Raw genomic sequence first — 16,598 nt, 5'->3', positions numbered from 1 at the left:
TAATCGGCCAGTCTATCCTTCTAGATCTATATATATATATATATATATCTATATTTATTTAATGTCTTTAGATGGTATTGATCATCTATAATTCTACATTGATAAATCTACATATATTTTATTTATATATAGATCTGTGCTCTTGGTAAATTTATTTAAAAAACATTAATTTCAATGGTAACCGCAGAAGCGGAAAGCGAATTTCATGTGCGTATCTTAAAATACTCAGCATAGCATGCATTTCATGCATAGCCATGATACTGATAATACAGTGATATAGATCTAGATATATCGAGGGTCCTTCGATGTAAAGTTTTACCGATATATTTAGGTAGATCTATATATTGAGAGAGAGTATAGACTACTATACTATAGAATTAGTCACTAGATATAATATATATATATATAGAAATCTAGATGAGATCTAGATCTATATATAATTATTATATATCATTATATAGTTATATATAGTATTATAGTAAACTAATACCGATCTATCATGATCTAGGTCTGGCATAGAATCTAGATCTAGAATAACCTAATCTAGTACTAGATCTAGTAGTATGCAGACTACTTTTTTTTAGACTTTTAGCTAGTTTTACTAGACTGTGACTGTCTAATGGTGTCTAATGACGTCAAATGACAGTAAATATAAATGAGTAATGACTGTTTTAGTAATTAATATTAGACTTAAGAAAGTCTGGTACTAGTAATAATTTGTATGAGTAGTGCACTATGACTATAGTCACAGTGAGTGAGTACTAGTGTGTACTACTAGAATCTAGAATAGATCTACTAGAATCTAGATTTAGTACAATTTATACTGAATCTAGATTCTTGCCTTAACTCTCCTGGTCCTCTTTGAGTCGGACTGACTTACCCAACCCAACCTTTTCAAAACAACACACAGTCCATAGTCAAATAACCATAATACCAATGACCTACCTGGAAAACATCGTCCTATTAAGTTTCAAAACAACACACAGTCCATAGTCAAATAACCATAATACCAATGATCTACCTGGAAAACATCAGTCCTATTAAGTACACAGGCCTGCGCCGCATGTGTCGGTTGATTACCCATGGGGCTACACTGACCCGCATCACAGTTCAGTTACAACAATATATAAATATAATAATTCATTGTCTACTCTCTGGACAGCCTGAGAATGAAGAAGAAGAAACGCTAATCAGTATTTCTTTCAAAGAGATTTAACTTTAACATTTAACGTAGTATTGAATGTTTTCCTCCATTTTATCAGATTAAGATGAAGATTTCCAATGTTTGTAACTGTGCGTTCCCTGAGTGGTATTCAAAGTTTAAAACCATTACTACTGAAAGGTAAGTTTATAAAAGATCAGCATCCATTCAGATTTCATTGAAAATTATTCTTGATTTTTAAGTTGCCAAATAAAAATTATATCCTCCACTAGCTTTAAAATTTATTTTTTTTTCACATCTGTAGTGCTGGTCACCTGATTTTGTTTGACATGTTAAAGCATTAATGATCTTTTAGTACTTCAGTCACTGTAAATGTTGTAAAAGTAGCAAAATGTAAAAGATTAGATTTTTTTTTTGACTTGCTCACGGTATTGCATTCTAAGTGAAGATGATTATTAGTTTAGTTCACAATTTTCTTCCAGTTGGCATTATTTCCCCAAATTATAGAGTACCAAGTCTCCACAGTATCAACAGACTTTAAAGACACTGCTTTTCTATATTGATTTAATCTTCTGCTGTTATATATTGATTTAATCTTTACTATTTACTCTAGCTTTCTGTTTTTTAATAGTTTATTATTGACATCAGCTTATTTCATCTGCTGTATGGTTTTAGCAGAGCAATTTACACAGAAAAATGACAATCCATTTAATGAATGCTATATAATAAGTCATGCAATGAATTATTACATTGTTTCTTAGGGTTTTTTTTATTAGAAAGTTTTAGTCCTGTTGGATAAGAAAGTGTAGTAAAAACATATCTTATCTTATATAATACAGACGTTACTTTAAAAAAGAAGATGATTACGTCCTACGGGTCATGCATTTAGTCATGCATATTAACCAATGACTTAAATTCTGCCAAGTCACTGGTTTTCTGGCTAGCTCTGGCAACCCATTCCATGCTCTAATAGCACTTGGGAAGAAGGAGTATTTGTACAAATTTGTCCTAGCATATGGGACGAGGAATGTGCCTTTATCTTTGTGTCTTTCAGAGTATTTTATTAAATTTTGTTTTTGTATTTGAAGATTATGGTTCAGTGTTTTATGTATAATTGCTACTTTACTTTTGAGTCTTCTGTCCTGAAGGCTTTCTAAATTTAGTGATTTTACTAGAGGTGTTACTCTAGTCTAATGTCTAATGTGAATATTCGTTTGTTATAGTAAACAAAAGGTATATAATATATAATAAATTCAACAGTCTATAAACAATGTTGTTTGTTATGTTCTTGTTTACATAAATTGAGATATTACAAGGATAGTAACATATTGAGTGACTTGATGTCTTTACTAGACTGTTGTTAATAACTTTTTCAAATTCATTCACATTATAAGTCAATTTATAACAATGATATTAGATATTAGAGATTATTTAGTTCTTACTTAACTGAATCATTTACTTGTGTATTATTTTGGATACTGTGATAGTGCAGAAACAATTTGCTCTAGATTCTCTCTGTTCACTTCTTAAAGTCTAATCTTGTAGCCATTAGAGAGTATTGTCAAAGTGTTACAGTCCATTGTCTGATACATAAAGAAAGCACTGGCTATATCTAATTATTGTACATTATCCACCTGGTCATGCCAAAGCTAGAAAATGCAATGGCCATATTAAAATACACCATATTTCAAGTCTCTTTGTAGAAACATAAACTGCTGCTTTGATGCCTTCAACTACCACTCACCATATTCCAAGTCTCTTTGTAGAAACATAAACTGCTGCTTTGATGCCTTCACCCACCACTCCAAGTCCCACTTTCCATTCTTTTCATGCTAGTATAATCAGGGTGTGCAATAAAATTGATTACTTCATGTATGATGTCTATAATCTGGTGTGCAATAAATGTTTTAACTTCATGCCAGATATCTATAATCTTTAGAGATTATTTTTTTTTATTTAACTAATTTTAGTTTTTTTTTTCCACTTAGTATTTTGATTCCACTTCCAGAGTCATTCCTCACTTACCTACATACAGATGGGCTGGTATTGCCAAACAGGTATACAAGTTGTTTTTTTTTATACAGGATAACATTAAAGTATTTATTAGGATGAACAATGGAAAAATGATGATATATACAATATAAACATATTGCAAATAATTGACAATTAATTGTATATTCATTTGTATTGATCTAGATAGTTGCAATTGTTTACAACACCTTATAAATTACATAACATTAAACTTGCAGTACAATGACTTTGGCAAAATGCAGATGTTGGCCAACACTGACCACACTACACCTCAGCTGGGCCTTGTCTCACTCCCAGATTCTGACACTATAGTGAACAGGCTCCTTACTGGCTCCAGACTCTCTCCACTGTAGCTATCTATGGAATACCTAACCAATGCAATAACTCAAATGGGACAATTATTGCTGGATGCCATAGACTATAGCAAACATTGCTGGATGTGACAGTCCTCTTGGCAAAGAAACCTATAACCTATATTCTGGAGGTTATAACAAATTCAACACAAGATGAATGGATCAACAACTGCAATGTGCAAATCCGTATTATAAGAGCAAACAACCTCACCTATCGCTAATTGCCCTACTTGCCCAAGACGAAAAACTATGAAAACTTAACCTGTTATCACTTACCTTGGATTTAGGACAACTAAGACATTTTCATGATCAAAACCACAGTTGTTAAATTTACGTGAAACAATTTTTTATTAACAATTTCGACCCAATACATTTATTTAAAGCTGACATTTAGTTTAGTAAAGTGCAAGATTTAAATTCCTTCCATTTTTATGCACTATTTAATTTAAACTCTTTTTGTTCTTCGATTTCTTGACTGGTAAACATTTATGAAAACAAAATGAAATGTAGGTATAATTATATTATTTTGTTTGTTGAGGCTGGAAGCATGTGTTTGTTTGTGGGAGGTCAATATAAGCGGGCCATTGTAATTCAACAAAGCATACTACAAATCATGGGCCCAAACTTTATTAGGGAGTGTTAGCTCTACACACGGAGTCAATTTGTTAACAAAATATTGTCTTTCTTTCCATTAGCTCTACACATGGTGTATATGGTAAAGCTAACAACTTAATTATGGATGGGGATGTTGAAGATGAAGATTTAAGAGATGATGAGCTAATGAGAATGTATGAGGTGAGACTGTGATATTTCTTTTCTTAGTTAACATCTAACATGGTAAACCTACAGGATTATTTAAGTCTTCAATTAAATCCCATTTGGTTACAAGTTTTTCATTTTTTACAATGCTTATGTCAACTCATTCTGTCAGTCTGGTAAAAAGTTTGTACATGTTATTTTTCCTACACCCAATCTCGGATCAAACTGAAATTTTGCACAAATATTTCTTCTACCTGACAACACAAGAATCAATTTAAAAAATTAACCAATTAATTAATTAAATATTAATAATTAATTATTTTGTTTGGTATCTCAAATAAAGGACAAAAATGTACTTGACTGTGGTGGTGGTATAAGCTGCATTAGTCCCCTTTATAGGTCAGTTCGTTAAAGTAAGTTAGAAACAAACAATATATAACTGTACAATCTTATATTTTTATACACACCTCACTAGCAGAGCAGTTAGAATGTCGCTTGAGGAGGCTTAAGTCATGAGTTCAAATTCAGGTTGTTCCACTTTTTTTTATAAATGCTTTTAAAAAATGATTACTGTTAAATTCAACCAAATATTCCTTTCCCCCCCACCCCCCCCCCACCCCCCCCAACCCCACCAATTATTGTATTGAGAAAGCTAAAAGCATGAAATAGCGCTAAACAAAAACAATCGGTAAAAATATTTCTAATCGCACATATTGTTGTTGGTCTAGAGCTATTACAAACTTAATTACATGACTGATCCAAAGTTATTGATACAACTACACTTTGTATAAGCTATGTTTGTTTTTTTTTAAAGTATTTTTTATATTTTCCCCAAAGGGTAGTAGGTTGTTGCAAAACCTTTTCTTGTAACTCTTAATATAAACATATTATTATATGACTGCTCTTAAATCAACATTTCTCTTATGTATTGTAACACTTAATATAAACATATCAAATATATCATTATCTGACTGGTGGAAACCATAACTTGAGGAAGTAATTAGGCTAAATGAATAGCAAAACAAAACTCCTGTGAGTGTCCAAGGGAATGTGAGAGCTTTTCCATTGCACATTGCGGAGTTGAAAGAGAGCTGCCACATCCCTGTCGATAATCCATGTGCCGTTCCTCAAGGGACCGTTACACCAATGGCGAGTCCTGCACGGTTTGCTTGGTACAACATAAGAAAATGGCGGAGGTTCTCAGTGTACTCGGCCTCTGGCCATGCATTCTAGTCCATGCGCCCAGAGTGCCAGATATATTGGAAATAGCAATGCTTTACATAGGCATTGACTTGGATCTCTTCCAGACAGAACAGTTGTTCCAGCAAGCTTACATGCCTAGAGCTCGAAGAGCCTTCGGCTCAGCTCTTTTGACAATCAAACGGTTTAGCCCTTCACATCATTTTATTCATTCATTCTTCTATGTGACATTGATAAAAAGTTTTATATCTATGTTGTTTTATTAGAATTTAATATTTTTCTTGTTTAGTTACTTATTTTTTTCTATACCATATTTCTGTTTACTAGTCTGACTGGTCAACAGGTTGTAGCACACTAATAGCTGAGGTAAGGATAGATAATACTTTGACTTGTTCTCAGACTAAATAGCTGAGGTAAGGATAGATAATACTTTGACTTGTTCTCAGACTAAATAGCTGAGGTAAGGATAGATAATACTTTGACTTGTTCTCAGACTAAATAGCTGAGGTAAGGATAGATAATACTTTGACTTGTTCTCAGACTAAATAGCTGAGGTAAGGATAGATAATACTTTGACTTGTTCTCAGACTAAATAGCTGAGGTAAGGATAGATAATACTTTGACTTGTTCTCAGACTAAATAGCTGAGGTAAGGATAGATAATACTTTGACTTGTTCTCAGACTAAATAGCTGAGGAAGGGTAGATAGTACTTTGACTTGTTCTCAGACTAAATAGCTGAGGAAGGGTAGATAGTACTTTGACTTGTTCTCAGACTAAATAGCTGAGGTAAGGATAGATAATACTTTGACTTGTTCTCAGACTAAATAGCTGAGGTAAGGATAGATAATACTTTGACTTGTTCTCAGACTAAATAGCTGAGGTAAGGATAGATAATACTTTGACTTGTTCTCAGACTAAATAGCTGAGGTAAGGATAGATAATACTTTGACTTGTTCTCAGACTAAATAGCTGAGGTAAGGATAGATAATACTTTGACTTGTTCTCAGACTAAATAGCTGAGGTAAGGATAGATAATACTTTGACTTGTTCTCAGACTAAATAGCTGAGGTAAGGATAGATAATACTTTGACTTGTTCTCAGACTAAATAGCTGAGGTAAGGATAGATAATACTTTGACTTGTTCTCAGACTAAATAGCTGAGGTAAGGATAGATAATACTTTGACTTGTTCTCAGACTAAATAGCTGAGGAAGGGTAGATAGTACTTTGACTTGTTCTCAGACTAAATAGCTGAGGAAGGGTAGATAGTACTTTGACTTGTTCTCAGACTAAATAGCTGAGGTAAGGATAGATAATACTTTGACTTGTTCTCAGACTAAATAGCTGAGGTAAGGATAGATAATACTTTGACTTGTTCTCAGACTAAATAGCTGAGGTAAGGATAGATAATACTTTGACTTGTTCTCAGACTAAATAGCTGAGGTAAGGATAGATAATACTTTGACTTGTTCTCAGACTAAATAGCTGAGGTAAGGATAGATAATACTTTGACTTGTTCTCAGACTAAATAGCTGAGGTAAGGATAGATAATACTTTGACTTGTTCTCAGACTAAATAGCTGAGGTAAGGATAGATAATACTTTGACTTGTTCTCAGACTAAATAGCTGAGGAAGGGTAGATAGTACTTTGACTTGTTCTCAGACTAAATAGCTGAGGAAGGGTAGATAGTACTTTGACTTGTTCTCAGACTAAATAGCTGAGGTAAGGATAGATAATACTTTGACTTGTTCTCAGACTAAATAGCTGAGGTAAGGATAGATAATACTTTGACTTGTTCTCAGACTAAATAGCTGAGGAAGGGTAGATAGTACTTTGACTTGTTCTCAGACTAAATAGATGAGGAAGGGTAGATAGTACTTTGACTTGTTCTCAGACTAAATAGCTGAGGTAAGGATAGATAATACTTTGACTTGTTATCAGACTAAATAGCTGAGGTAAGGATAGATAATACTTTGACTTGTTCTCAGACTAAATAGCTGAGGAAGGGTAGATAGTACTTTGACTTGTTCTCAGACTAAATAGCTGAGGTAAGGATAGATAATACTTTGACTTGTTCTCAGACTAAATAGCTGAGGTAAGGATAGATAATACTTTGACTTGTTCTCAGACTAAATAGCTGAGGTAAGGATAGATAATACTTTGACTTGTTCTCAGACTAAATAGCTGAGGTAAGGATAGATAATACTTTGACTTGTTCTCAGACTAAATAGCTGAGGAAGGGTAGATAGTACTTTGACTTGTTCTCAGACTAAATAGCTGAGGAAGGGTAGATAGTACTTTGACTTGTTCTCAGACTAAATAGCTGAGGTAAGGATAGATAATACTTTGACTTGTTCTCAGACTAAATAGCTGAGGTAAGGATAGATAATACTTTGACTTGTTCTCAGACTAAATAGCTGAGGTAAGGATAGATAATACTTTGACTTGTTCTCAGACTAAATAGCTGAGGTAAGGATAGATAATACTTTGACTTGTTCTCAGACTAAATAGCTGAGGTAAGGATAGATAATACTTTGACTTGTTCTCAGACTAAATAGCTGAGGTAAGGATAGATAATACTTTGACTTGTTCTCAGACTAAATAGCTGAGGTAAGGATAGATAATACTTTGACTTGTTCTCAGACTAAATAGCTGAGGAAGGGTAGATAGTACTTTGACTTGTTCTCAGACTAAATAGCTGAGGAAGGGTAGATAGTACTTTGACTTGTTCTCAGACTAAATAGCTGAGGTAAGGATAGATAATACTTTGACTTGTTCTCAGACTAAATAGCTGAGGTAAGGATAGATAATACTTTGACTTGTTCTCAGACTAAATAGCTGAGGAAGGGTAGATAGTACTTTGACTTGTTCTCAGACTAAATAGATGAGGAAGGGTAGATAGTACTTTGACTTGTTCTCAGACTAAATAGCTGAGGTAAGGATAGATAATACTTTGACTTGTTATCAGACTAAATAGCTGAGGTAAGGATAGATAATACTTTGACTTGTTCTCAGACTAAATAGCTGAGGAAGGGTAGATAGTACTTTGACTTGTTCTCAGACTAAATAGCTGAGGTAAGGATAGATAATACTTTGACTTGTTCTCAGACTAAATAGCTGAGGTAAGGATAGATAATACTTTGACTTGTTCTCAGACTAAATACCTGAGGAAGGGTAGATAGTACTTTGACTTGTTTACACTAATACCTGAGGAAGGGTAGATAGTACTTTGACTTGTTTACACTAATACCTGAGGAAAGGTAGATAGTACTTTGACTTGTTTACACTAATACCTGAGGAAAGGTAGATAGTACTTTGACTTGTTTACACTAATACCTGAGGAAGGGTAGACGCACAGTCTTGCCTGAATTAAGATTAAATGATTCTTACATATTTTTTTTTACTGTATTCACTTTATCTGCTTCAGTCTCCTGACTTTGGTGAATTTGATCTTAAAGTGAAGGCTGCCATTAAAACACTAGGTGGAAGGGTGTTTCCAAAATTAAACTGGAGCTCTCCCAAAGTAAGTGACTCAAAACTTTTAAATTATTAGAGTCTACTTTTCTTGGTAGTGGAAGAAAAATTTAGTCCATATTCAGCTCCTCAGTAGGCCAAACATTATTAGATAAATATTTTTTTTTTAGTTTTAGCTCCAAAGTGGATGACACTTGAGAGAACTAATATTTATTTTATCTTAATTATAGTATTTTTTAATACTGGTATAGATTTTAGTTTCTGTATGCAAAGACTGAAAATTGGGTCTGTACTTTTATCTTGCTTGAATTCAGATAAATCTCTTCATTCTACACATTTGTCAGACTTGTTCATGTCTTGAATAATAAATGTAATAAGTAGTTTTTGTTTTTCAGGCTTGCAAAGCATTGTTTATTAATTCTGTGATGTCTTTCTTAAGGCATTTTGTTAATGTTGTCATGTGTTTCTTAAGGCATTTCTTTGCATTCATTATAGCATTTGAGCAGCTGTAGAAATGGAAACATGATTCTGTTCCTGGCTATAGATTCCCAGTGGGCTAGTAGGGTGCAACAGGACTTTCATCATCATACTCCTTTCTGGGCTATTCCCTTCAGTTGAGCCCATCCTTGTTCTAAGTGCTCTAAGAAGTACAGAAAAGACTTCACATTCTGGGAGCTAATGGAATGCCCTAACCAGGCCTCCCCATGCTAGGGACCTCTTAGACCTGAACAAGCTATCATAGCAAAGTACTAAACAGGCCACTGTCCAGTTGTTTCAAATTTTGCCCTGTTATTGACAGCAATAGTCAGCTTGGGTCTCCTGTTAACTGTAGAGCATAAGGGGGGAAATTCAGGTTGTTGACTTCAAAACTGTTTTTGTTTTGGATTGTTTTTACTTGGTGAGATGTTTTTTTGGATAGAATGTGACTCATAATAAAGTAGTGTGGCTTTGTTCCTAGTCCAGGACAGTTGGACTTTTTGGATATAGATAGAGTCGAAGTGTAGACTCAAATTATTTTTCTGTGTAGTCATTATTCTGTGTATGGGATATTAAGCTGTTATATTTTAATTGATACTGGATATTTCAATTGTCTGAACTGAACCTGTATGACATTACAGCGTATGTAATAAACATGTTATATGTCTGTGAATTCTGTCGTTATATGTGTTGTTACGGTATTGCCCAGGAATCAGGTACATTTAGTAATCAGTATTGAAGTACACATACGTATATTAGAGAAGAAAAGAGTCTTGACAGTTATTATTGTATGTTATGGTATTGTTAAATCATTTCAAAAGCACCAAATTTGTTACTTTTAATTTTCCTTTTGATTTTGTTTTTTCTATAAAACTACCATGAAGTCCTAAACTATTTCTAATGGGTTCCTCTGTTTTCATAGTCATTAGAAGGTATTTGATTACATTGTAGACTAAGATCTTTCATTGACCCGACCAAGTTCAAATGGATAATAAATATTAAATGAATGTTGTATGTCATCTCCAGGATGCCAGTTGGATAGCTTTTGACAAAAGTCTAATGTGTACATGCCCCAGTGATGTGTACTTGTTGTTGAAGAGTTCTCAGTTTATCTCCCATGACTTGGATCAACCGTAAGGCTAAAAAAAATTTACACTTGATTAGTTGTTTTGTTTTTTTTTCTTCATATCTATAGTACTTTGAGTTATCTTGTTTTACAATGAACAAGGCTTGCTGGCTGAGTGGTAAAAAAAGTGGATGAATTGAAAATTATAAGATTCCTTCATTTATAATTGATTTGTGTTCTTGAGTCCAACTGGTTCTAATTAGGACATGAAATTAGGCTGAAAAAGTAATGTTGGTAGACACATGTGAACCTCATTGATGGTAAACCATAGAAACGTGAACATGCTTTGTCCTCAGAAGTTTCAATATCATGAAAAAATATTTAAGGTTTACTATATTGTCTATTAGCTAAAATTACCAAAATGATATCCTAAATATTACATGAAGATTTCCTCGTAATAGTAATGTTAAAAACATTGAAATAGACTTGTTTAATCTATAAAAGATTTATGTTAATGGGGAGTTTTTTTAACCAGAGCAGCCACTTATATTTATTTGGGCCATATTTTAAAGAACAATTCCAGACAGTGAAATTTTTTTTCTTCCATATTTATATAACAGTCACCAGTTTTTTTATTCTAGACAGTAGTCATTTTCTGCTTTAAATCAACATAGAAAAAATAACAGTGTTTGAAGGCTTTACACTGAGAAGGCCTTATTTGACCTTTACACTGAGCAGGCATTATTTAGCTTATACACTGAGCAGGTATTATTTAGCTTATATGCTGAGCAGGTATTATTTAGCATACAAATACTGATGCAGTTCCAGCTGCGATGGGCAGGACACGTCTGCAGAATGGAAGACCCTTGCATCCCTAAACAACTCTTGTATGGCCAACTAAGCGAAGGAAAGCGCTCGCAAGGTGGTCAAAGAAAGTGCTTCAGGGACACCCTCAAAGCTTCTCTGAAAGCATTCAGCATAGACCCAGCCACCTGGGAGATAGAGGCACATGACAGAGCATCATGGATTGCGCTGTGAAAACTGGCGCACAGGTTGCTGAGGAAAAGAGAACAACGCTGACAGAAGAAAAACACCAGAGAAGAAAAGCAAGGCTGGCGACACTAGCTCCAGCTTGAAATCCTGCCCATTGTGCAGCCGAACATTCCGGGCTCACATAGGTCTCACCAGCCACATGAGGAGGCATAGAACCCCAGTGCAAAGCCCTCAGCCCCCTGGATGACAGTGTCAATCATCGAACCACGATGGACGAACTATATTATTTAGCTTAAACACTGAGCAGGTATTATTTGGCTTATACACTGAGCAGGTATTATTTGGCTTATACACTGAGCAGGTATTATTTGGCTTATACACTGAGCAGGTATTATTTGGCTTATACAATGAGTAGATATTATTTTGCTTGTTCACAGAGCAGGCATTATACTAAAAAGACATTAATTGGCCTGTACAGAGAGCAGGCATTATATTAACAGGCATAATTTGGCCTTAGCAGTCATTAGTATAAGTCGTATAGTATATTAGTCATAAGCAGTCGCAGTTCTCACATAAAAAAAATTAGTGTAGTCATGCAATATCTGTATTAAATGCAATGTATTTTCTTTTTTTGCATTGACAAACTTTAAAGAGAAAAAGACAAAATTGAAAGTTATTATATAGCGACTTGTACATTATGTCTTTGTATTATATATTTGCTTTATCCTTATAAACTTCACATTGTTGATAAGCTGCTTGGTTGGGGTACAATGCCACCATCCTAAAAGTTTGAAATAAAAGAGAAGTAGCTGCAGTATTTGTTAGTTATTGAACTTCAAAGTTTGTTGTTATTTTAGTTTTGATCAATGTGAAGACTACCAGAAGGATGCACTACTGCCATCTCTAACCTACACACTTGTACTCAGAAAATGGGAGCCTCCTAACCCAGCTTCAGAGTTTCGATGCTTTGTTCATAACAACAAACTCATTGGTAACTTTTTAATTCTCCCTTGTAAAGTTGTTTTTGTAAAGCTTCAAAACAAGTCAATATCACACTGGTCTCTTTGTTATGTTTGAAACGTCCAAAACAAAACAAACAAAGGAATGCTGGAAGTGATAGCTTTTTCTAAAAGGATCTAAACAAATGGTGGGCAGAGTTAGTTAAGTAAGTAACTGATGATGATTATTATTGATTTTTTCTTTATATTAAAAAAAATATAGTATGTTGCAGTTGAATTTACCAGATGATGCCCTCTGACTAAATACAAATGTCTTACCCATAATCATAATTAATTTGACCGGATACTATCCAAAACAATATTTTCATTTTTGTCTAATCTCCGCAGGAGTATGTCAAAGAAATGCCAATAAATTTTACCCTCACATTATTGTCAATAAAAATGTTGTCCTAGAAGATATCTGCGAGTTTGTAAAGATTCACATTGCTGAGAAATTTGTAGAAACTAATTGTAAGTTTGTAGAGAACTTGATAGCAACTTAAGAATTTCTATATAAGCCTTCCTAACATGTTTAGTGTAATCAAATCCCTTTCACCAAAATACAATTGATACCTTTTTTTTTTTTGTTCCAGATGTTGTGGATGTAGTTCATGTCAAGCAGGTGACTGGTTCAGTTGATGATAGAATGAACAAAGTAATGTTGAATTAATTGTTCATACACCTCAATGATGTTTCTATTGAAATATTTGTTTCATTGTTCTCTAGGGTCATGTGATACTAATAGACTTTAACCCATTTGGTCCAGTCACAGATGCTCTGATGTTTACTTGGTCTGAACTCAGTGACCTCATCACTCAGATAAAAGAGGTAAATATAATTGATTAGGGTTGCATTGAGAGCTAGATCATTCAGTATGTTTTGGTCAAAAAAAATAAGTTAACACATGTTTATTATTTTAGCTTCCATGTTTTCGCTGTGTTGAAAGTGAAGAAGGTGTTCAGTGCTCAGACTATGCCAACTTTGCTTTTCCACAAGACATTCAGGACTTGGCAGCTGGAGAAGATCCATACAAATTCATGGATTGGATGAAAATTGTAGGTTGAGTAGTCTACCCTGAATTCTTTTTTTTTTTTTTTTTAAACCATTAAGTTTCATTTTTTTCATTTTTTTTAGGTCATTGCAAGAGAGTAATAATCAGAATAAGAATTGTAAGAATATAAAATCAACTGTGATTATTATTACAAATGTTTCTTTAGTTCTGAGGTTTTGAATTAAAAACTAGTTGTTCAATTTACCTGCTGAATGTAAAGCTACTCCATATTTTATCTCTAGCTGACACAAAAAGAGTTTGATACCAGCTCTAGTTCAGAGGAGGAGGAGGGTACAGCTAATACATAGAGAATAGAGCCTTCCATTTGGTCAGTCACTATTGCAATTTGTGATTATCAATTGTTAATACATTATTAATAATATGTTGTTCTTTATAGAAAATCTAATTATGTCCATGTATTAAAGATGTTATTGTATTTTTATGAGTGATTCAATTCCTGCTTAACAGGTTTCACTCAGACATCCTCCTGCTTAACAAAAAGACGTCCTCCTGCTTAACAAAAAGATGTCCTCCTGCTTAACAAAAAGACATCCTCCTGCTTAATAAAAAGACATCCTCCTGCTTAACAAAGTCACTGGAATTGACAAACTGTTTATCTTCTATGTTTTCAAACAGATTAAAAACACAAGAGCTGCTGTGTGCTGAGTTCAACAGAAATTTGTTGTTGTTGTGTTGGTCCTCTAGCAACAATCCCATTGGAAAGTAATAAACAAAACACTCATTGGAACATTTTGAAACAGTGTTTTATAACTAGATACGTTACACAATGTCTGATGTTAACAGATTTGGCTGCGACACATTTGTAGATTCTTCCATTATCTTTGTATTGAGACAGTTCATGAACTATATATATTGCCTTATCTATGCAGTATGTCACAGAAATCTTTTTGCACATAAAGTGTTTGTTTTATTGTATACGTTTTGAATATTCTTCCTTAAATGAAGATTTTTACATCATAGGGTACACCTCTTGCAGGATGGTTTAGGATGGCAGGGGGTATGAATCATATCCATGACCATATGACATACATACCATATGAATAGACTGCCATCCAAAGTATACAGATAGATTTAATGTAGTATTGATTGTTATTCTCTGACTAGCTTTTAAAAATAGACATAATATAGTACAGATTTTTTTAACAACAGTTCATGTATATTTCATGTACATTTTTTAATTTAGTGAAATTTATGTAGTCTGTTTTTAATATTTTCATATTTAATAATAGATTATTTGTTTGTTTGTTTTGTTTATACCTGTACAATTCTGATAGCATTATATAATTAGGTCAGTTGTGTCACAGCCTCTACTAGGGTGTAGCACTGTGTGCTCCAAACTATCTAAAAGTCGCTGGCTCCTGATTTTTCCTTAGCTGTGTGGAGAGGGGGGAGATGAAACTGATGTGTGAGCAACATTGTTCCAACCATAACAAATGCCCAGGCATTCATCTCAATGCAATGATCCATAGCTGCTTTGCAAGTGAAGGAGGCAATTCATATATATATATATATATATAAATTAGAAGTTAAATTTGTACAACTTTTTTGATGAAAGAATTTGTTTCTAATTAATTAAAAAAACATATCATCAAATGTATCTATTTCTTTCCTTCATTTGCCACTTGAAACTATCACATTTCAGTAGAAAGAACACAATTTCAAAGAAGAATCAAATTTGTCTAGAGAAACACTTGAAGCATTTCCCTTCACCTTATTTCTGTGTTCTAAGATTCTTGATAATGTCATCAATTCTTTTCTCTGTATGAATAGTTAGCTGATTTAGTGTAATGACTATCTGAGGGCAACATTTCCATACTTCATGATGGAATTGAAACATTTTATTTCTTTTAGAGCTATAGGTGTCAGACTAAATCAAGTGCAAATTTTCCTGTACAGATACATCAGGTGGATGATTTCATTTAGTTAAACATAGCAATGGAAGAGATGGTCTGTGACTTTTTTGGTTTTCCTCTGTACATAATACATGTACAAAGTTAATTCTGTTTTTCTCAAAGTTTTTTTATCATCCTTAGATATTCATGAATGTTTTGTCATCAATAGTAATCTTTGACTTGAGCTTTTTTTTTTACCTTGTTTATATCATCTATTAATTGTCTTTCAAAGTCTTTTCCTGCTTTCATTTTCTTTAGACATTCCATATACTGCTCATATTTCTCTATTACTGTAAACTGCAACTTTAATATCAAAGGAAACATTTACTGTGATTAACTTAAATATGAACATTTTCAATGCAGAAAATAATTTATAGAGAGAAGTTTTTTTCAAAACTATCAAGCCCAGCCAGCAGAAACGTTTAATGAACAAACTTAGCAGCAAGCAATTCTCTTCTCATTTCTTATTAAAGAACTATTGATAGGTTAGCTTTCATATCTCTCCATGGGCTAAGTATTTTCTGATTCTGTTTCCAAGAATCAAAGCTCAGATCTAGAAACCAAAAAAACTGTTTAAAAGATCATTTAAACTATAGCAACACATTTTTGTTTATTTAATTTAGCCAGTCCAATAAAATATAATTATCAGTTATGAAATACTAAACAGAATTCAATTCTTTTTCCACATGTTTAGAGGCAATGCTTTGAGGATTAAATTTTTGTACCAGAGATACCGCAATACTGCTTTATAGAGCTGAGACATGAAGAAACACCATGAAAAAAAATCCAGGTATTCATCAATACCTACCTCATGAAGATTCTTATGATCTACTGGCCAGACAAGATCTCGAACTGTGGCAAAGAAAACCATCAGCCCATTGAAGTAGATAATCCTTCAGAGACATTTTACACCCTTCACAAGCCTGCATCCAACATTACAAGACAAGCACTTACCTGGAACTGGCAAGGAAAGAGTGGAATACATGGTACAGCAGGTGCCAAGCAGTTGGAGAGACTCGCCCCGAACCAAGATGCCTTAGGAAGCTGGTTGGTGGCTTATGCCTAGAACCAAGATGCCTTAGAAGCTGGTTGGTGGCTTATGCCTAGAACCAAGATGCCT

The 16,598-nt window shown here is 33.6% G+C and overlaps 1 protein-coding gene across 6 annotated transcripts; it reads left to right on the top strand.

Annotated features, from left to right (window-relative positions):
- The first annotated feature begins 67 nt into the window (after positions 1-67).
- Positions 68-16,135, top strand: LOC106072113 (cell division cycle protein 123 homolog). 6 transcript variants are annotated; one of them, XM_056026432.1, is made up of 14 exons: positions 68-207; positions 1,263-1,342; positions 3,151-3,219; positions 4,242-4,341; positions 5,833-5,871; positions 8,934-9,029; positions 10,484-10,590; positions 12,374-12,507; positions 12,863-12,985; positions 13,108-13,136; positions 13,241-13,342; positions 13,435-13,569; positions 13,808-13,893; positions 14,202-16,135. In XM_056026432.1, exons 1-13 carry the CDS (start codon positions 175-177, stop codon positions 13,871-13,873), a joined length of 1,113 nt encoding a protein of 370 aa, XP_055882407.1. In that variant the 5' UTR covers positions 68-174; the 3' UTR covers positions 13,874-13,893; positions 14,202-16,135. The 6 variants fall into 6 exon arrangements, with proteins under 6 accessions (XP_055882407.1, XP_055882406.1, XP_055882408.1 ...); XM_056026431.1 differs by having other exon boundaries at positions 14,034-16,135; XM_056026436.1 differs by having other exon boundaries at positions 75-145; positions 14,034-16,135.
- The last annotated feature ends 463 nt before the right edge of the window (positions 16,136-16,598 follow it).

This window comes from Biomphalaria glabrata, chromosome 4, assembly GCF_947242115.1.
Source record: "Biomphalaria glabrata chromosome 4, xgBioGlab47.1, whole genome shotgun sequence".
Classification (NCBI taxonomy): domain Eukaryota; kingdom Metazoa; phylum Mollusca; class Gastropoda; family Planorbidae; genus Biomphalaria; species Biomphalaria glabrata.
This window is presented reverse-complemented; position numbering and strand designations above follow the sequence as displayed.